At 43.8% G+C, this 22,853-nt stretch overlaps 1 protein-coding gene across 1 annotated transcript; it reads right to left on the bottom strand.

Annotated features, from left to right (window-relative positions):
* Window positions 1-12,740: 12,740 nt before the first annotated feature.
* hdc (histidine decarboxylase) lies at window positions 12,741-19,320 on the bottom strand (the record flags this gene model as incomplete). Its single annotated transcript, XM_079736459.1, has 14 exons — window positions 12,741-12,802; window positions 13,697-14,241; window positions 14,310-15,124; window positions 16,206-16,307; window positions 16,530-16,628; window positions 16,717-16,807; window positions 16,897-17,059; window positions 17,256-17,322; window positions 17,403-17,546; window positions 17,829-17,966; window positions 18,412-18,534; window positions 18,744-18,857; window positions 18,985-19,157; window positions 19,293-19,320. The coding sequence occupies 14 exons, from the start codon at window positions 19,318-19,320 to the stop codon at window positions 12,741-12,743; spliced, it is 2,664 nt and encodes an 887-aa protein (XP_079592585.1).
* Window positions 19,321-22,853: the final 3,533 nt, after the last annotated feature.

Genomic DNA, 22,853 nt, shown 5'->3' with positions numbered 1-22,853 from the left:
TGTGTGTCACAAAAATGGTTCAACGCGCCTTAAGGTACGGCCACACTGAACGCGTAACGTGCGTAATGTTACGCGCGCCTAATAGTCCAGGTGTAGTGAACCTCAGTAGGAGTTGCGAATGCAACCCCATCTTAGCTCCTCCTCCTGCACCCAGTTGCAAGATAAAAGGGCCAAGATGGCTGAACTCAGCCTCTGTTGGTTACCTCCTAGGGTGGTTAGTAGGGTCCCTGTTTTTTAACAGTTTTGAGTTCCCATTTGAACTTTTATTAATTAGTGTCTCTTGGTTTTTAGGATCCCTGCTGCTGTTTTGTACGGTTTTAGTTCTGTTTTAGCTGTGCTGTTTTGTTTTGGTTTTGTTTTGGTTCTGTTTTGCTATTTTGTTTTGATTGCTTTAGTTCAGTTTGCTTTTGTGTTATTTTCCCTTTATCTGTTTAATTGTTTGACCATTGCGTTGCTGGGTTTTAGAACCCCTGTTTTGCTGTTTGGTTTGGTTGGTTTTGCTCCAGTTTTCTTTATTTAGTTATTATTGTAATAAAAGAAAGTTAGTATATTTATTGTCTCTGCCTCTTTAGTTCTCAAACCTGTGTCCTTATTATTTCTGTAATATCATAGTTTAATTTTCTTTGTTCTATATTTCCTGGGGTGTAATTCCCCAGGTGGCGTTGTCGGTCCCTCTTTAGTTATTTCCCCCTTCCCCCGTTCATATTGTCTTTTACACTGAGCCCCGCCACACAGGCAAAGTAGCGTTTTCCGACAGACTAATTGTAAAATATATTTTTTCAGCATAGATCATTTCTATGAGGTGTCCAGGACAACATACTAAAAGTCCTAAGAAATCGTAGTTGAGGAAATATGTTAATTTCTCATCAATCCGAGATGTGTGCCAATAAGGCCAGACAACAATACACCCCAATGGGGCTATTTTTTTCCTTTACTCCTATCAAAATGAAACTTTACACAATGAAAGTACCCATGAAAAGTAAAAAAAAATGTACACCAAAAATGTGCAAATACACCCAAAAGTAACTTTTTTTGTATTACAAGTTTCTTTTGAAATGAATTCGAACATGCAAATGAGCTCCAAACTTATTAAATATGTCCTAACTTGCAGAAACACCATTCATATATATGATAAATATATCGCCCCAATCTTCATCCAATCATCCTGCTGCTTTTAGACTGGCCTCTAACCTGAAAACTGTCTGGCTTGGTAGTACCTGCCAGGGGTATAACCCCCGCCGGTATAGTATTCAGGGCCACGGAGGAACACAAGCCTCCCCACCATGACAAGGTAGCAACAAAAGGGGAGGTGTTTTTTTGGTGGTTTCTTTTTTTTTTATGATTTTTTTTTAATCCAGCCTGGATCCTCGCCCCCTTCTCTCTGGCTCTTGGTTCTGGCACCCCCTATATCAGTTCCTGGTTTGTTCTTTTCTTAGTTCTTCATCTGAGAAATCAGGTAACTGTGAGTTCGTGCAGCTAGTACAACGACATTCTCCGCAAATGTCAGTGCAAGGAAGTCCATGTTTTTTGCAGAGACAATGAGCACATCTGCATCGTGCTTTGCATGATCTGTGATACACCCAGCCCTCTCAAGTTTATCACTGAGATAAACCAAGAACCGCTGTTTGTTTTCCTTATTTTGAAGGAACTGGTACTTTTTGGATTGGATGATCATGTCACCAGAGAAGTATACAGTCGCACCGGGAGTAACACCTGTTCGACGCAGTTGAGTGGCGTCTTTTATTGTTGGTTCTTCTTTGTAGCCATCAAAGACTATGACAGTAGCCTTATCATATTTCTGTGTGACATATCTGACATACATTTCCCACACACGGTCATATGTGGACCCTTGTGGCCATAGTAGACGATGTAGTAATGCACCCCCATCAAGGACATGCTGGACATCACTGCTGGGTTGTCTTTGCTGCTGCTCAATAGATTTCCATCGGCAAGAATTGCCTTGTTTGCCTGTAGGCAGAGGTAGGATGATTCAAACAAAGCAGGCGGGTGACTGCAGAGTTCATACTTGAACAGTGATGGCATATCTTCACAACGGTCTCTCAGCCGTGTATCCACTACCACTGTCTCTCCTTTGATCTTGACAGTTGGTCTAGAGGCAAGTGTCACTGCTTGGTCAGCTTTCCAGAAGGTGAATTCCTCCACTGGTGTCCCTAACATAGACTCCAAAATCTTGCACCCAATTTCCCTTGATTTTTCAACATTGACTCCCTGCTGGGCTGTCATATCATTAGCAATGTTGTGCAGGGAAGGGTTCTCAGTGAATGGGTCTTTCTCTTTGAGATAGGTGACCAGGGCAAGAGTGTCACTGACATCTCTAGTCTGCCTGGCCTTGGACAGGTCTTTATGTTGGTCGCTGGTCTCATATGAGACACCCGTGAAGGACTGCATAGCAATGTTGATGTTTGCACATGCTGGCATTGAGAGGACCCACACCAAGCGTTGAGTCTCTGTAAATCCTTTTCCTCTTGTTAAGCCTCCATGTGTTTTTACACTTCTCATGAGCACCTGCTCAATAATGAGACCAGTGGACAGTCCAGCCCAATACCTGTTGCTCCGCCTCACTACGTGAAATCCCTCCTCAAATTTCTTGTGGACATCTGGATGTGTTTCAGGTAGGGCTGTCATCATTTGCAGGTATAAATAGGCTGACTTGCATATAGTTAGTGTCCAGAAGCGGCAAAGTAGGGTAGCATATCATGAACACACTGAAGGTGCAATCTCCAGTTGCCTGTCCTCTCAGCTTTGATGAAGTTTCTCAGAATATCCATCATGTCCATGTACTGCAGCCAAAGCTGTGCTGTTCAAACAATATGCATTGTTTCCTTCTTGTTGTTGAGTGCACTCTGGATTCTCTCCAAAACCTCAGCAGAACAAAGTTCTTCTATCGGCATATTAGAGGACATGACTTGGTCATATAGCTCACTTGCAATACTCAAGTCAGTTGTGACTGTTTCTTGGGTATCGGGAACTTCCTCATTTGGCTCAGTATCAGCGACAGGGGTCATCTCAACTGGAGGTTGTTCTGCTGTGTCTTTGGTTGGTAGTGGCACATTGTAAGCATCAGCCAGCAACATGGTGTTAAGTGTGGCATCCACTAGCATGTGACCACAAACCGCCCTGGACACAGCCTTGCCAGACATCATGTGGCACACTGTATTTCCAGCATACACCACCTCTAGTAGCTCCTCCAGTCCAGACCCTGCCATTAAATGTCCAATGCTACTCAAGAAGTTCATTTGCATGTGAAATCCCACAAGCCTGAGGACTATTCGCTTGAGATCATTGTTGCTTGGCTGAGACTGGATAATGGTCAAGGCTTTCCAGAAAAGGCGAACGTCAGAACAGGGGTCACATCATACTGCAGAGCTTGATTTGCCACAAACCTCAATGTTGAGTAAATGCAGGATTCATCAATGGGATCAAGATCAATCATTGGAAGGAATGTTACTGAAGCTCTCCCAGGGTGTTCACCTAGATGCAGCATCTGCATCATACCAGACCATGATGGCCTTTGAGAGTGAAGAGTAGGGATGTCTTCCACAAAATATCCAGCTGTGATGTTTTGTTATCTGCTGGCAACAGAGCCAGTGGCTGATACAGAATAGGTTCACGTATAGGAGGAAACTTAAAGTACTGAATGTTTATGCGACCAACCGCAGCAATATCTGCAGCAGTCACTTGGATCTTTGGAACAGGTTTGTTTTGTTGCATTCCTGATGTAACACAAGCTATTATACCCATTCCATGGAACGTCCCAGTACCATTAATGGTTGCCACATTGTGGTCGACGTTGTCTGCAACATATTGTATATAATGCTCTTCTGTGAATCCATGGCTCTCAGTCCCTTGTGCCGCTGCTGCACTCCGTTCATATTTCATCACATCTGCATAGGAACAGGCAAAACCATGCTCATGGAGTGTGTTTACCAAAAAGCGTGATGCAAAATGGTGATGCATCTGGACCCCTAGGCCAAGCCGAAGAGGTGCAATCATCGTCCTTGGTCTTATTGCTTGCATGATGGACTGTCCGATTGATGCAACCTTTGTATCAATGTTTTTACCAGCAAACATATTCCTCAGTAGAACTTGTAGTGACTCTTGGAACATAGCTTGCAGCAGCTGCAATGTCACTTGAGTCTGGGTAAGAATCGTTTAGGACTCCCATGAATTTGACATCACTTCCAATTAACTTTGCAGCGGTTTTAATTATATTCAGCTTCTCGTCTTCTGGATTATTCGATTTTTGTTGCTTGTGAAATTCACGAAGAATTGAGTGGGCTGTGTCTCCCAAAGTGACCACACATTGATTTTCCAGGCCAGTCAGCATTACTCTATCTCCAAAGTGTTCCTTTATTTTAATTATCATCCACTTTGCACAATATGGTTCACAATCTGTGTCTTGTAAGTACTCTGTCATCTTTACCATAAGGTCTTGAATAGTAATTTGTTCATCATCATATTCTTCTAAAAGGTTTACCACCTTTAGGAAAGCTATTGTTCTCTCATAATCTTCAGGTCTTCCGACTTTGAATCTTTTGGGTTTGTTGCCTGGGTTTGCAGAGAATTGACAATGAATATTCTTCATATTTCGAAAGTTACTGTTGCATATGTTGTGGTACATTGCATCGGCTGCATGAAGGTCATGGACAGATGATATTCTCCCCAAAACTGTATCAGACCATTCATCGTTCCTTAAGTGGCAAACCTCCACAATCCTTTCCTGGAAGTCTCCTGTTCTTACTTGGTAGATATAAATGTTCTCTCTGTGCTTATTTTTCTTATCTATTTCAGTTGGTTGTCCACAGAACAAGCAATGTTCTTGAAAATTGAAGTTCTGTTCTGAGCGGAGATTATGTTTGATTTGTGGCTGTTGCAAAGATGGTACTACATTATAACTTATAATATTTTCTCCAGGAATTGTCACTAAGCTACTTCCACGTTGAGCACTGGCACAGTTCACACCATTGCTCCCTTTTGCTCGTAGAACAACCGATGTGTTTTCATCACTGAATGACTCATTACATATTTTACACTTCTCCATTCCCCCTGTTTACATACATAACACACTGCATAAACAATGGAAAACAGTGGAAAACAGTAGAAAACAGTGTTGTCTAGCAATGAAATTAGGCCCTATAGAATTTGCTAGTGCTAGCAAGCTAACGTAAGTTTGTGTCAGTAGGCTAGGCGATTCAACTTCAAGATGAAAAGTAGTTTTGGCCTTAAGCAAAATGTATCTACAGTAAAATGTCTAGTTAGAAAGGAGTTGGTAACTTAAAATGTTCCAATTGGGTTTCTAGCCTAGATATTGCTGTCGCTAGCTTCTCATAACACTGCAAAGCTACTTTTTAAGCGGTGGAAGTCTGATGTGTGGCCCGTCTGGTCTGAAATACTTGCTTAACCTACTACAAAAAGAGAAGCAGTTTTGGTGTCTGGCAAAATTATTTAAAGAGCTTGTCGTGTTCTTGAAGAAAGTAGTTCAATCCGGGTCGCTTTTAACTTACTTTATTTGTTAAAGTATTTCGGTATGGTAACTATGAAGCAAAAGGAGGGAATTGTATTTAACACGCGTGGAGAGAGATACCACAGAGCTATCTTCCAGCGGGAGTCAGACCTCATCTGACTCCCGCTCCCCGTTTGTATTAAGTAGGCGTGGCCTATGTGAAGTAGGCGTGGCCTATACGAAGTAATTACAGCTTATATATCTGATCCTGCCTCCTGGTGGCTATGTGGAGGTAATGCAGCTTGTGTGTTCGATTCTGCTTCCTTGTGGCTATGTGGGGGCAGTTTATGTGCTTAAAATACGTAACAAGCTGGAATGTCTGGAAAGTGTGTATCTATCTGGTTTTCATCTGTCTTCTGTTTGAGAGTGAATCGTTTAGTTGGTAAGAATAACTTCTGCCTGCTATCTCGTAATCTTACCAACAATACCAATCATCTGTAATTCTTTCAGCCCAAAAGGTAATCTCGCCACGTTACTAATGTGTACTAAGATGTACTAAGATCAGTGGTGTAGTGGTCCCTGGAGAAGTGGGTATACTCTAAATTTTTACCCTTTTTCAACGCAGCCCAGAAAAACGCCCTGTTTTAGAAACAGTGACATCTGAGACTACTCTATTTAGTTTACCCAAAAATCCGTCAGTAGTATTTGCTCATTGTCACATAATTTCTGCTGTTTGATCTCAGGGAGGATGGATTATGAAATTACTAAACCAATACTGGCCCACAGACTAGTGAGAGACAATTATGCATTTTGAGTGAACTATTCCTTATTCCTGGAATGACACCTATTCTCTTTCTTTCTTTCTTCTTTTGTAAACTGTGTCTTTGAACAGCTGATTTGCAACACATAGCATGGGCCAGAGTGTGCCACTATTTTAAAATTAACATGACTTGATCAGGAGCAGTTTGTAGGTATTACTGGTCACACAGGCAGCCTGCATGAATGTAAAATATAGATGAGGCAAACATGGTGTTTCAGTAATTTTTTGAACATTTATTTAAATAAAATACTTCAGATCTGAATTTGACTCAAAATTGAGTTCACGCTCATTTTTGTTTGACGTACTATACAGAGAATATAGCTTCTGGATAAAAGTTTTGAAGTGATTGACAGAGTTTACCTCAGCAACTGCATCTGACACAGCGAGTTCAAGTCAGTTCATACAGTGCCATACAAAAAGCTTTGGGAATCTCAAGGTCAGCCTGGTTGCTACTCCTGACTTCTTTCCTAACATGACACTGGCTACATCAGATACAAATGTTACCCAGTTTTCATGTAGCCACTCTTCTGTAAAGCCAGCATTAGTTAAAACAGGTGAGTAACGCCTGTTCTATGCCATCTGCTCTCTGATTTTCCAGTTCAACAAGTTCAATGAACATGACCTCAGGGCTTTCTTCTTGAATTGATGCTTTAATTGAAACTGTCATGACAGCTTTGTGACTTAAAGAAGATGCCTCGTCAATTAGGACAGCCAACTTACTGGATGATGCTATAATGTTACTGACGATTTTGCTCTGCATCTCACTGGCAACATGTTGTATTATTTGTGTTGCACTGTAACGTGAATGAAGTATTGTGCCCATTTTTAGACCATTCAGTTCCTGCAGCTCCATGAGGCTCTCATGGTCAGTAAAGGGTCGGTTTTTTTTGGCAATATGGTAGGCTGTTCGAAACACGGCTTCAGTTTCCTTCATGTAGGACTCAGTAATAGCCTCCATTGTATTCTCAATGGCAGATTTGTCCTGTTGTTCTGCCACGTTCACTGCCTGAGTGTTGGCCTTGAACAAAGCATGTTTCCTCACCTTATTTCTCAAGGCAGACAGACTTGTTGTTCTACTTCCCTGGCCAGACACTTGAATTTCAAAGTTCATCCATTCTCTTGAGAGTGATACACCTTGCTCCTTGTTGATCCCAATGGAGTTCACACTTCTACAAACCGGACATCCTGTGAAGCATAAACAAACAATGCAAAAATACATACAGACAGTACAAAAATGTATTACTACAGTTACTTTTGTCACTGCTTTTTTTCCCCCATCGTTGCTGTTGTCATCGTCATCATCTACTATTAGTGTAGTTGTTGCTAGTGTCGTTGCTGTGCAACTCTCTCTCTCTCTCTCTCTCTCTCTCTCTCTCTCTCTCTCTCTCTCTCTCTCTCCCACCCACCTAGAGCCGAAGGATCCATCCTAAGTTTCTGCCTCTTAAAAGGCAGTTTTTCCTTGCCCCTGTCGCCAAGTGCTTGCTCATGGTGGTACTGTTGGGTCTCTGTAAATGTTAGAAGGAGTTCGGTCTAGACCTTCTCTATTTGAAAAGTGTCCTGAGATAACTTGAAGTACTTTATCCACAGCTGTATGTGTGCATGGTCCATTTCTTCCACATACATCCAAGCAGACACACACACACACACACACACACACACACACACACACAATATTTCTCTGTGTCCACTGTTTCAGAAGTTACCCAAACTAGCGATCTACCTAAACGTACCCATTTTTTTGTTTTTGGATCCCAACCAGGGGTTCTTGGATTTAAAATCTTCTTTTTGTTTGGCAGTCCACAAGTCTGGCCAGTCATTATTAATGTCTGCAGAAAAACAACAAAAGTGATTGAATTACAGGTTATAAAATAACTAAAGTGATTGAATAACTATTATTTCCCCCCCCCCCCCAAACAGTGAATTACTATGGAGCCCTGGAGGTGACATGGATGCTGTCTTCATGTAACTTACACATGAAGAAGCTGTAGCTATATCCTTGACTGTCGAGCCCTGATATGTTATTAACATCATTTACAAGGTCCAGCAATAAAAAAGAAAGGGCCCACGCCCACCTACCGTAGTTGACGTCTTCATCCGAAGTTGTACCGGCATCTTTGGCTGTGGGCGGAGAGGCAGCATCTCCTTCACTGACAGCGTCCTCTCCGACGGGGGTGGGGGGCAGAGCGGGCGTCGAGGTTAACTGTACCAGTGTAGCATCGCTAACATTAGCTGAACTGCTGGCTGATATTGATTCGCGAGGACGTTTGAAATTGTCAAATTATTTTTTTGTTTGGATAGCTCGCTTCATTTTACCGGATTATCATAGCAAATCATTTAAAGTAAACTTGTAAAAGTAAATTTGTCTTTCGCAATATTTACCTCGGCATGACCCGCCGTTCTCTCCCTCCGATTGGCTCATTCGTCGTCATGCCTACAGTTAACCAATCCAATCAGTAAAGGCAGCGAGTATTAGCCAAGAAGAGGCAGAGTAGTGTGGGTCATGGCTTCACCATCCTAAGGAAAAACTGGGCATCTGGGGGGATACGCAATGCTGACTGAAAAATAAGTGGGTATACGCCGTATACCCGCGTATACCCTGGACTACACCAGTGACTAAGATGGCTATTCTGACTTTCTATCATGTCATTAGGTTAGGCTTGTTCACAAATAAAAAGTGTGGCAAGTGACTTCAAATTTATTGTGTTTATGCATAGGTTAACTAACTGAATGGACATGAATGTGTTAGTTATTTGGCCCCTGTTTTAATTGTGACTTTATGGCTTATTGGACAAGTCAATTTGACCTAGTGTTGAGCTCATTTGCATATTTAAAATAGATTTTTCCAAGAAACTTGTAAAACAAAAAAGCTCCTTTTCATGTATACTTTCACTGTGTGAGGTTTGATTGTGATAGGAGTAAAGGAAAAGAATAGCCCCTTTGGGGTGTATTTTTGTCTGGCCTTACTGGCACACATCTTGGATTGATGAGAATGAAACACATTTCCTCAACTAGGATTTCTTAGAACTTTTAATATGTTGTTCTGGACACCTCATAGAAATGATCTATGCTGAAAAATGATTAGCAGAGAAATAGTCTGCCAAAGACGTTAACGTCACTTAGCAACCGAAGACACTGGGGTTGACAAGTTACGGACTTCTACCCATGCAAGTGAACGGAGCGTTCCACGGCGTTGAGAAGACCCGTGTAAAGGCCTATAATATTTCTGTTTATGGCATAGATTTCTCCTCAGATTAGGCCAATAAAGCAATGATTAATAAAAAAAACAAAAAAACAACGCTCGATCAAATGCCCGGCCCGAGGAAAGCGGTGGGAAACATCGGCCCGACCAGGCCTGCGGGTCGGCTCGGGCTCGGGCTCAGGCAGAGAACCTAAACTCTAGTGCATGACATCCTCTGTAGGCGCTCACAGCTGGGTGTGTTTCACCCATAGGCGTCGTTTACGCCGGGGACGCTGGGGACACGTCCCCACCAGATTTTGTCAAGATACATTTTGTACCCACCACTTGTAAAAAAAAAAAAAAAAAAAAATCGGGTTGAATAATTATGGATTATTACACGGGTCTTCTCAATGCCGTGGAAGGCTTCGTTCACTTGCATGGGCTCTTCACAACTTCCGGCGGTGAATTATATTTGATAATTCACCGTTGCTAATGCCGCGTTCTTGAAGGAAGTAGTCCAATCCGGATCGCTTTAACTCACTTTATTTGTTAAAGTATTTCGGTATGGTAACTATGAAGCAAAAGGAGGGGAATTGTATGGACACGCGTGTGAGCGACAAACAGCAGGCCTCTGTACCTGACTCCCAAGTATGGACTGCCGGATGTTTCTGCTCTCGTTGGCTCCAGGCCCTGCTTTGATACCGAGTAGGCGTGGCCTATGTGACGTACGATCCTACTTCCTAGTGGCTATGTGTGGGCAGCTTTTGTGCTTAAAATACGTAACACTAAGTATAATTCACCGCTGTCAAGGAAAACAAAGGACTTTTTGCCTCTAATGACGTCTTTGGTAACACTCCTCAAGTAGTCCGGTAACTTTTCAACCCCAGCGTCTTCGGTTGCTAAGCAACGTCAACGTCTTTGGCTGACTATATCTCTGCAACACTACGAATGCTGGTAACAAATAAATTGTAAAAAGACACACCATGTGAAGTTATTTTTTCGTTTTGGCAAGTAGCCGTGTAATAAGCGGGATAATCTATAGAACGTCGCCGGTCATTATCGAAAATAAGCCTCTTCATGGCGAAGCAAGACAACTTCGCTGCGCATCGGTGTCCTGTTCGCCCTGTCGGGGCTTATTTTCCCGATAATGACCAGTGTTCTATACATTGTCTCTTACTTATTACACGGCTCTCCTCAATGCTGTAGACTGCTCCATTCACTTGCATTGGCCTTCCTAACGTTCAGTTGTCAATTATTTTTGTTTATTACACAGCTCTTCTCAATGCAATGCTCACGTCCAGCATATTTGACCACTGTCAAGGAAAGTGGTTTTTTTTGCCTCTGATTCACGTCATCTGTATCACTCCGCAGTCTGGTAATTTATCAACCCCAGCATATTCGGTTGCTAAGCGACGTCAACGACTTTGGCAAACTATTTCTCTGCGGATCAACGCTACGAATGATATCAAATACATTGGGAAAAGACACACTGTGTGAAGTTATTTTTTCGATTTGGCAAGCAGCCATTACTAATAATACCAATTCACTTTGGCTGGGATGATGAGGCATCAGACAATCAAGTCATTTTAGCCTGAATACATAGGTAAAAAGCACCAGAGCAGGTTGCTAGTATCATGGACAGTATCAGAACGATAACCTGTTGAACTAAATGGATTTGTCAGGCTACACCACGGGATGCATCTGCATAACACTGCCACATAAATAAAGGAAAGACGCGATATTTATTGCTTAAGATTTGCTGGTGCTGTGGCGAGGTCTTTTGTGTTTTTTGCACGCAAGTGGTTTGCTGTTTTAACTTGCAATTGATAGTCAGTGGAGTCAGTCTCTTGTTGACACAAAGTTACTTTTGATCATTCTTGCTTTGCTTGAATTCTGGAATAATTGTGTGTGTGTGTGTGTGTGGGGGGGGGGGGGTGCATGAGGTTTGGTCAGAATGCCTGATGTAGGTGTTGTGAATCGAGAACAGCCAGCTCATGCTGTGATACAGCGTTCAGCTGTGCAACAAATATTTTTTTCGAAATATTTGACTATATATATTGACGACTTTTGTAGTGCTGTGTGTAGCCACACGTTTGGCCCTTCTGAACTTTAGCTACATGGGTATGCCGTCTTTCAGAACATTTCATTACTTGCACTAAAGAGAGAAAAAAGAGTGCATCCTCATTGTACCCAGCACTTCTGAAAAGGCACTTCCGAATGCTTCTCAGTCCCCAGCACATTTCAAACCAAACTGACGCCCATGGTTTCACCACTTCCTCATCGTTTCAGCACACACTGAAACGATTACTTGGTCGTCCATGTTCTTTCTGCTTCTGTGCTCCTCGTCTCTTTGTTTAAAATTTTAACTTTTGACGCGTTGGCGCGTCAAAAGTGGAATTTTTTGAACTCCGCGCGTTGGTGCGTTGGTGCTTTGGGCGCGTTATTTAGGTGTGTAAAACGCGTCTAACGCGCTGCTTCAGCGTGTGTAACGCATCTACGCCCTAAACCAATGGTTCCCTATGCAAAAATGTAGATTTTCAACGCCTCTAACGCGCGTAACGCATTCAGTGTGGCCGTACCTTAACGCGCCTAACGCGCTGCTTTAGCGCGTGTAACGCATCTACGCGCCTAAACCAATGGTTCCCTATACAAAAATGCCGATTTTCCCCGCCTCTAAATCGCGTTACGCGTTCAGTGTGGCCGTTCCTTTATAAATGCTGCTCATATATATATAGCCTATATATTTATTTAGATTTCTTTTTTGCTCCGTGGTAACCCAATCAAAGACGTTGTGTTACACTTGTATACTGAATATTTCAATTCAGTGTATTAAAAATAAGACATTCACCTATATATATATTTAAACCACTCTCTACTCAATAGCAACGACAGATTCCTGTTGAACTGTTTATTGTGCTGTGATCAAAGTTCCTAGTTGCTGCTAAGACAAGAGCCTACAATTAAATTATTTCTATTGAATGTTTTCCTGGTTCCTGTTTGGAGTTCCAGTATAGGACCACTCCTGTGCTTCAATAATAGCTAACAAACATAACCATAGCCAAACATTGCTGCAATCTAATACCAATATATTTATAAAATCGAATTCTTCTCAAATTCATGTGCATGCCTAAAATTATTGAAAATTGTTATAAGGATGCATTGATGGTGACTGGATAATATGGGGTGACCCATAAGCAAATGAAGCCTGGGCTAATGGAAGAGGGATTCAACCCCGGGGTCATCTCAGACCCGCTGTACTACCTGGAGACCAGTGAGGGCTACGTCCCTATGACCCAGGACATCTTCAACAGCATCACAGAGGGGAGAATCATGCTCTGACCTGTCACAGCGGGCAACACGGCAGAACTGTTAGCAGGCGGAATAGCAGTTCATGAGATAAGATAAGACTTTATTGTCTGTTACACAAGGGTTGCAGAAAATTTTCTTTGACATGGTTCCAGTCACAAATAAACATTCACACAGACATAAAAGACAAGACAAGAGATGGGTGTTGAGGTATAGGCAGACTGTGGTCTTCATTTTGTGCTGTTCAGTAGGGCTATTGCACAGGGGATGAAGGATTTATTTGAAGGTGTTTTTATGGGACAGTGGTCCATTGAAACGCCTGCCTGATGGTAGCAGCTGGAAGGAGTGATGGGGGGGGGGGTGAGAGGGGTCCTCTGTGATCAGGTCGGCTTTCCTCTTGACTTCATCACTTCACGGCTCCATCACTTCACGGCTGTACAGCTCAGATGGGGGGGGTTGGGGGGAGCCAGTTATTTTGGCAGCCTGATTAACTGCATGCATGTCTGTTTTGTGATTCAATGAGGAACGCGTCAGCGATGAATAGGTGAATTGATGAATTGCTTTCTAGATCATTATGGGAAACATATCAATATTAATCATACTTCAAATGACCTTATGAAAAGAGTTTTGGAAATAATAATTAGAAAAATAGTCGTAGAGTGACTTGTCTGAAACATGAATGACTGTAAATATCTGCTGCGTGACAGTCCTGTTTCACGAAGCGTCTGGATGTTGAGGTACACTCGGTCTTTACAGTAGATCCTGTAGGATCTATGGTCATTACAGTAGATCCTGTAGGTGTGTGGTCGTTACAGTAGATCCTGTAGGGTCATTACAGTAGATCCTGTAGGGTGTGTGGTTGGTTTACAGTAGTTCCTGTAGGGTGTGGTTTCGTCACAAAAGATCCTGAAGGGTGTGTGGTCGTTACAGCACATCCTGTAGGGTGTGGTGTCGTCACAGTAGATCCTGTTAATTGTGGTGTGGTTACAGTGGATCCTGTAGGGTGTGGTGTCGTTACAGTAGATCCTGTAGATCCTGTAGGGTGTGGTGTCGTTACAGTAGATCCTGTAGGGTGTGGTGTGGGTACAGTAGATCTTGTAGGGTGTGGTGTGGTTACAGTGGATCCTGTAGATCCTGTAAATTGTGGTGTGGTTACAGTGGATCCTGTAGGGTGTGGTGTCGTTACAGTAGATCCTGTAGGGTGTGGTGTCGTTACAGTAGATCCTGTAGGGTGGGGTGTGGGTACAGTAGATCTTGTAGGGTGTGGTGTCGTTACAGTAGATCCTGTAGGGTGTGGTGTCGTTACAGTAGATCCTGTAGGGTGTGGTGTGGGTACAGTAGATCTTGTAGGGTGTGGTGTGGTTACAGTGGATCCTGTAGGGTGTGGTGTCGTTACAGTAGATCCTGTAGATCTTGTAGGGTGTGGTGTGGGTACAGTAGATCTTGTAGGGTGTGGTGTGGTTACAGTAGATCCTGTAGGGTGTGGTGTCTTTACAGTAGATCCTGTAGGGTTGTTACAGTAGATCCTGTAGGGTTGTTACAGTAGATCCTGTAGGGTGGAAGCGTCCAAGGGGGCAGAGGAGGTGGAGGAAGCCGCGCCGCCTGCTGAGCGGGAACACACGCAGCCCGGGGTTTTGCATGCGGAGGCCAGGAGCCTGGGGTTGAGCTGAACACTGAGGGGGCAGCAGGGCTGGTACCGGCTGCAGGGCACCCAGGGGTTACAGAAGCTGGGCACGCTGTAGTACTTGGTCAGCTTTTTGAGGACCCGTTTACCCAGGAGGTCTTGGGGCACCTCCGGAATGTTACTCAGCTGATCCGCCCCTGCGGACGGAGGCGGGGGCCGCGTCTTGGCATCGCCCAGAGGAGGAACAACGATGGGGTCTGCAGGACCGGGCGCCGCCTCAAAGTCAAACCTGGACCAGGGTGCGGTGAAGGCATGGGGCAGCGGCGCGCTGCTGCAGCTGAGCGACCGCATGGGCCTGCGGGGCCGGCTCCAGGCCTTGTCGATCCACAGCTCCACCTGGGCCTTGTCCAGCGGCGCCGCCGGGCCCTCCGTCCTCTCAGAGCGCGTCTCCCCGGTCTCCACGCTGTCGGCCCGGGAGAGGACGCTCAGCACCTCGTCCTCCACGGCCGGCGGCTCCTCTGGGCCGGTCTGAGGAGGGTTGAGCTCGGTGAGGAGAGCGGAGGCCGTCCTGGAGATGGTGGCCCAGTCGGAGAGGACGTCCTCGGCCGTGGTGGACTGGGAGGTGACGGTGAAGCGGATGATGCGCTTGGTGTGGATGTCTGCGGGGATGAGGTACATGGTGCGGGAGGCGGTGAGCCGCCGCAGCAGCTCCTGAGTCACCGCGTTCCCTCCCTGAAGAGAAGAACACTGGATACTTCACTACCGGATACTTCACTACCGGATACTTCACTACCGGATACTTCACTACCGGATACTTCACTACCGGATACTTCACTACCGGATACTTCACTACCGGATACTTCACTACCGGAGACGTCACTACTGGATACTTCACTACTGCAGACTTCACTGCTGGATACTTCACTACTAGAACTTCACTACCAGATACTGCACTACCAGAGACTTCACTGCCGGATACATCACTACCGGATACTTCACTACTGGATACTTCACTACTGCAGACTTCACTACCGGATACTTCACTACTGCAGACTTCACTACCGGATACTTCACTACTGGAGACTTCACTACTGGATACTTCACTGCTGGATACTTCACTGCTGGATACTTCACTACTAGAACTTCACTACTGGATACTTCAGTACTGGATACTTCACTACTGGATACTTCACTGCTGGATACTTCACTACTGGATACTTCACTACCGGATACCTCACTACCGGAAACTTCACTAGTGGATACTTCACTACTGGATACTTCACTACAGGATACTTCATTACCGGATACTTCACTGCCGGATACTTCACTAACGGATGCTTCACTACTGGAGACTACACTGCTGGATACTTCCCTACTGGATACTTCACTACCGGATACTTCACTACCGGATACTTCACTACAGGATACTTCATTACCGGATACTCCACTACCAGTAATTTTACAATGATAATAAATAATGTATCTTCACTATGACATTGCAATATTGCGATATGACCATGAATCCATTGTCATATCGCAATACGTATCGCAGAAACACAAAATATCGCTATGCGATTTTTCAATATCGTGCAGCCTTAATCAGCACATTGTCGATTAATGGCTTGAAAAAAATGAAATGACATGAAATTAAACCGAATTTGAAATGTGAATAATAATCTAGAATATGTCATATGCTAAATTTGTTACAAACAAAACATTTGTACACAACAGTTTTGATTTTTTTTAACAACTCAAACTCAAAGTTAAAATCAAAATACATCCGTTTAAATGCACTTTGAACTGTTTTAAATACCGTCAGAGCGAAGACAACCAGGCCCAGGTGCCTCTGAGCAGGGATTTCAAAGTGAGGATCCTTCCTGATTTGAGATTCAAGCAGCTTCGCCATCTCGATGCCCTGAATCCGGAGAGACAAACCGGAGATCCTGAACCATCACACCCTCTAAAGCATTGCTTCTATTGGTTTAAAAATATGTGGTGTGTTAAGTCCTTTGAGACTGTATATATGATTAAGGACTATACAAATAAAATTGAATTGAATTTACTTTTTTAACCCCCAAAAAAACGATTGTTCCTATTCAGCCTGGTTTTCACTTAACTTTAAAACAATAGAACATACATGTCTGACGTGAGCCTGCAGGTTGTTCACGCCGAAGGATCGCATGACGAACCAGAGCTTGAGGGAACGGAAACGCCGGCTTAGTGGAATCTGCCAGTGCTGTAAAACAAGAGACCGCCGTTCAACAAGAGAGCACAAAACAGGGGGCTAGATTCTGGAGTGGATCGGGGGGACATGGGGGTCGTACCATGAAGTCGGTGGCGGCCTGGGAGTTGTCATGCCTGAGATAGACTGGGTCAACACTGAAGGTCTGCTGGAGCTTCACCTTGTCCTTCACCCTACACCAATCAGGACGGGGCAATGAGCTTCACCCTTTATATGGGCATTTATACGAATGTCATGTCTGCAAGTTTTTGAGCTGACTCACCAGAAGGCTGTGCAGTCGAAGTGAACCATCATCCACTTGGAAGGGTTGAAAACAAACGAGTTAGCGAACTCGATGCCTTTCAGAGACCAGCGCAGCTCGGGGCAGAAGTAGGCGGTGCCCGCGTACGCAGCGTCGACGTGGAGCCACAGGCCCTCCTCCGCGCCTGCCAAGCAGAACCCACGATGCAGAACCATCGATACACAGAACCCACGCTACACAGACGTACACACGCTGTTAGCACGTCAATCGGTTGAACCTGAGCATCCATATCACATGCTCACATTAAGCAGGGTCTTAATGTTAATGTGTGGCGGCTGTGTGTTGTCTGGGTTAATACACATTCTAAAATGAGAACTTACAGACAGGCCCCAACTCATAGAGGTTGTCAAAGGCACACACCCCGGTGGTTCCCAATGTGGCGCACACCTGTTCCACAGAGAAGAAGAATCAGGCCAATCCAGTCCTTTATTAAGTGATAATAGATTCAGCAGACGGTCAGTACGTACCAGGAAGGGGACCAGTCCCAACTTCCGGTCTTCTTCAATGGCTTCTTTCAATGTTTCCCCTCTCAAAGAAAAATGCTCATCCGTCGGCAGAAATCTAATCTTCACCAGAGAGATCAGCCCCGCCTTCTCCACGGACGAGTGGGCCTGCCGGGACACGTACCACAGCATAGCCGTTCATACTCTCGTATCACAACATAGCCGTTCATACTCTCGTATCACAGAAGAGTCGTTCATACTCATGTACCACAGAAGAGTCGTTCATACTCACTGTATTACAGCAGAAGAGTCATTCATACTCAGAGTATCACATGTCGTTCATACTCACGTATCACAGCACAGCCGTTCATACTCACACTATGCTATGCACTACTATGCTATGCTATAACTATTTTATGTAGTATTATATCGTACTGAGTCAGCACTGACCTGGTCAGAAGCGTAAGCCACCAGCCGTGAGTTGAGCACTGAGTCGTCCACAGGCTGATCCACCTCAGCTTGGAGCTGTAGCAGCCGGTCTCTCCTGGCCGCCAGCAGAGCAACCAAGGTGCTCTCACTCACCGTGCTCTGAACACAGCACAGAGGACCGGAGGAGCGGAGAAGAGTCAGTGGGGTCGTTCACCTAGCAGCCATCTAGGCTTCATCTTGGAGCTAAATGCTAACTGAGTGGAGGAACTGAACGGCAAATAAGGCCAATGCATCTCGCTTCAGACTTCTTAGCAGCTTTTTGTAACGTGTTACTTTAAAACAGGCAATATGTTACATCTAATGTTAGCTACGCTTACATTTTTGATTATTATTTAGCAGACGCTTTTATCCAAAGCGACTTACAAAAGTACATTTGTCAGAAGAAAGAGAAACAATATATCACTGTCAGTACAGTAAAGATGTTCATAGAACCAAGTGCCAAGAATTAACAATCACTAGGTTAACCAGCTCACAACTCACAGCTTACAGTAGAATATGTGGCGTGTGCATGTGGGCGTGGCGTGTGCGTGTGCGTGTACGGTACCTGGATGATGCCCCCCCCCACGCTGTCCGGGTGGTGGTGGAGGAAGAAGGGGGGAAGCCCGAGGGCTTTGCACAGCCAGTCCATCACGTTCATCTCCAGCTCTGTGCACGCAGGACTGGAGGCCTGTACAAAAGCAACACACACATCATAAAGGTCAGTATTTGCTACGGTTGATTATTTGATTGCATGATTGTATGTATTAAAACATAACGCGGGTTGAATGGTGCCAAATTAATTATTGATAATTAATAAATAGAAAAGTAGAAACCAATAGCCTATATGACAGAAAATTGGAAAAAAACATGGTGTTGCGCTGGTATTGCGCTACATACCCAGGTAAAGCCGATACAGTTGATGGCGTCCGCCAGCATGTCCCCCAGCATGGAGGGCCACGACGTCAGGCTCGGGTAGTAGGCGTGCATGTGGGGACTCTGCCAATGAACCACCTGAGGAACAGCAGAAGAAGGAAAATTTACTCGCTTTAACGCCAATTAACATTCAATTATATACATTAAATTGAGTGAGCGGCTCTTTTAATTAAAAGAGACAACGGCTTTGAGTGAATGTTCGAACCCCGGGCATGATGACGCGCTCGATGTCCTTGAAGATCGAGTCCCAGCTGTCCGGCTCGGAGGGCGCATAGTCGGGGAGCAGCTCCTTCATGTACCCCGGCTTCACCTCCGGGATCACCTTCCTGTCTCTGATGGAGCCCAGGTACTCCGTGATGTAGTCCACTAACTCTTTCGCTATTTGGAAAACAGACACGTTAACTACAATTCAAACGCTGCTACCTTTTCAAAACTTTAAAAGTGGTTTTACATTGCAACGGTACATTAGGCCTATGAAGAGGTCAATCACATTGGAATTAAACGGAATTCTACCTCTACGGTTGTATTCGTCTGCATCCATTGTGCGAGTGAGTGCCTGAGTTCTGTCCACAAACAGACAAGGAGATGCAGGTGGAGGTAGGTGCCTGCGGTGATGCTGATGGATTGGATGATTGGATGCTGTGGATCCCTTCTTGATATACCCCACTATGGAGGGCACGCCCTCACTGAGTGACGCATGGAAGCCTTAAAAAAATCATCTATCAATTTCCTTTTTTTAAATATATATAATGCTTCTATCTTTCATCTTTTTTTTAACAAAACATTCTCTCTTCTGTAGGCTTATTGTAAATAGTGCAAAAGAAATGTCAAAACAACAATTATAGGTCTACATAACTTTTTAATTTACATTTTAATAAACCTACATATGTGATATATGTATATATATATATATATTTTAACTTGAGTGACTGATCAAGGGATATGGCATTCAGTAAAAACTCTTATGAGGCTAAAGAACAAACGTTAAAACCTGAATTATCCCACACATTGTTCAGACTAATGCAGTGTGACTAATAATTTGAACCTTTTGTTATTCAGTAGGCCTACTATCATCAATTTTGTAATTATTAAATGTGGAAATGTGAATATAGTTGTCTGTTTACTAAACTGTAATACAAAATGGGCATAATGGTCTGTGTTCTTATAAAGAAACGCTGTAGAAAGGATGTTTTAATAATCCCGTCACGTCTGGCCTGTTAATTATGCCCATTGAACATAATCATATGCCTGAGTGATACTCCTCACAAATAGCTCAAATGTGCGACAGTGTCTTGCGTTATTTCCATGTTTCTTGAGGTGCAGGTGTTTTCATGGCATGCTTAGGCCTATTGCATAGTGAATAAAATAGTACGCTATTGTAACTAAAAATGAACAGGTCTGTGGGACAAAGCAATTGCGCTGGTGAAACCGTTTTGATACAACAAACATTGGTATTGCATATCTATTGTTTCCTGGGGTGTATTGGGCCACAGCAGCGGAGTGCTACCGAGGATGTTTGCAGTGGACAATGATTAAAAACAAACACAAAAAGCACAATGAATGAATGAGTCCGTCCTGAGTGGAGAGGAACGGGATGAGGAGGGGATAAGCTACGTAAGGCAGCTTTCAATTCTCCTTTCAGGCCCGGACAAAAGATGAAGCAGCACCTGGCGGGTTCACATTCCTGGATGTTTGCTGTGCATTGTGCTCAGAAGGACTTGGGTTTATGCAGACGGACCGCAGGATGACGCGGACGGTGGACCAACGCAAACACGGAAGGGAACCACACCTTATTATTCAGCCGACAAATATCATTAGAGGAACATTGCAGATATTATGGATTCAAATAAATGGTCAGATTAGTTCATGTGCTCCAACCTATTTATAAATCTAGCTAATAACATTAAAAAAGTTAAGACCTTTCTTTAAGTCGGGGAAAATAACTTTTTTTTAAGAAGGATACTCTTCAATAGGTTTTGAACTATAAAAAAGATTGTTGGACTGCCAAATCTTTCCAAATATTTACATTCACATTTAAATAACCGTTTTCTTCTACAGTCTCCCTAGCTACTGCTGTACAATGTTATCCAAATCTGAATGCAAATGACCTTAGCCCTGTGGCTCTTCGGATCGATGTAAAGGACCTTATGTATCTTTTGATCCTTGACCCTTGAAAGATGACAACACAAACCAATGACTTGGTTTGTGCTGGAAACATTTGCAAGTCTGATCACACAAACAGCACGGCTACTGAAAAAAACGATGTTTGCGATGGGAAATGAAACAGAAGACAATGGGACCATTGAGTTCTACCCATCCTTGCTGACGGCCGTGCCGAAGCTGATGAAAGCAGCTTTGGGTAATTGCAGAATGGCTGCTCTTTAATGGAAGTTTAAGTGCAGACGCATCACATGGCATCAAAGTCACTTCTGTTTCATCGCAGCTTCTGTTTTGATGCTTTTGTTGAGATACAATATAAATAAAATATTGATAATGTCTAAATAATAATAACTGCTGGATATATGCAAGTATACTTTGTGATAGACTAATTCTAAAGAACCCCTAACATCTCAATTGATCTCTTTTCACTTACCAACACGTGCACAATAATAAGGTTTCTGGAGATTACGAGATTAGAAATGAATATAGAAGAAAATGTTCATAAAATAGATTGATAATAACTAAAGTAATTAAAACTGCAAGCATCATAAATCGGGGGCCATGCCCATCACAGACCACAACGACCTTTTTGTTTTTATCGGTTGATAACGTTGGAACAGCCTCAGCTTTGGGCTGGTGATGTAGCCTACTTGTATGTCAAAAGTCTGAGACGCTCCGCTTCTTCAACGATCACTGTAGCGCCCCCTATGGTGCTATTTGGATTAACTTTAGCCTGGTTAACCTTGACCTCTGTTTCTTTAATCACACCATGGTGATGATTTCCCTCAGTTAACCCCGCCTTTAGGCGCCTCACGTTGATTTGGGGGATTCAGAGATTCGGTGAGTTTAATTGACAGATCACTTTAATGAAGGGCCAATCAGAATAGCCGTACAGCTTCCCATGGGGATAATGTGACTCCATTCAGAGGCAGACAGGATCCACAACACAGCGACTGGCCCTCTGAGGGTGTAGTAACCTCTTAGCCCTGCGTCGGTTCTGGTGATGTATCCACCGGAAGGGGAGGAGTTACGTGATGGAGTGATGAGACCCAAGACTTAGGCAGGGGCAGGATGAGCAGTGTCTCAGCTGAAGAACGTCAGTAGCCACCGTGCTGCTGAAGGAAGGGTTACTATTGGCTAGTGGCTGGCTGTCTCAGATGACAGAGTGGGTCAGCGTCCCTCCTCCCCACCAACTCCCGGCCCAAAACATATCCCTGAAGCTCTCATTGGACACCATGATGTGGCGGAGCAGAGCTAGGGGGCAGGGAGATGGGCAGTCTGGGAAAAATCTCCCCCAGGTCCTGGAAGACATCTCCCAGGTCCTGGAAGACCACAGGACCACTTGGTGGATCCCCATTTAGGCTGAGATAGGGCGTGACTCTACAAAAACATAGGAGGAACAAGCTATAATGACACTCTCAATATTTGAAATATATGAAAATATATGAAAGTCTCAATATTTATTATCTCAATAGTTATAGTTTATTTTCATACAACCATAAATTGTTATCATTTATTAATAGGCTATAGAAAGGCTATTATGTAGTATGTTGTATAATGTTAATTTTCCTTACGTATTATAGTTATATTTTGCTATAATAATTTCAAATCGCAATCACAATGTATTGTATCAAGTTTATTTCAGAAGGCTGGGCTGCCACACCTTAAAATCAATACAATAATTAATACTTCGCAGACGGCTCTGCTCCGCGGGTCCTGATAGCTCTGCTGTCTCTTCCTTTGTTATTGTACACTCATAATAAGCAGGCCTACCTGAGGCCTACCTGAGGCGATCATAGAGCCACACTGTGACTTCAGGCCGCCGCGTTATGAAGATTATTGACATAAAAGAACAACAACATTCACGTGACGCTGCGATGACGTCGTCGACCGATGCGTTTTATCATTGGTTCC

This window comes from Pollachius pollachius (assembly GCF_949987615.1).
Source record: "Pollachius pollachius genome assembly, chromosome: 5".
Classification (NCBI taxonomy): domain Eukaryota; kingdom Metazoa; phylum Chordata; class Actinopteri; order Gadiformes; family Gadidae; genus Pollachius; species Pollachius pollachius.
This window is presented reverse-complemented; position numbering and strand designations above follow the sequence as displayed.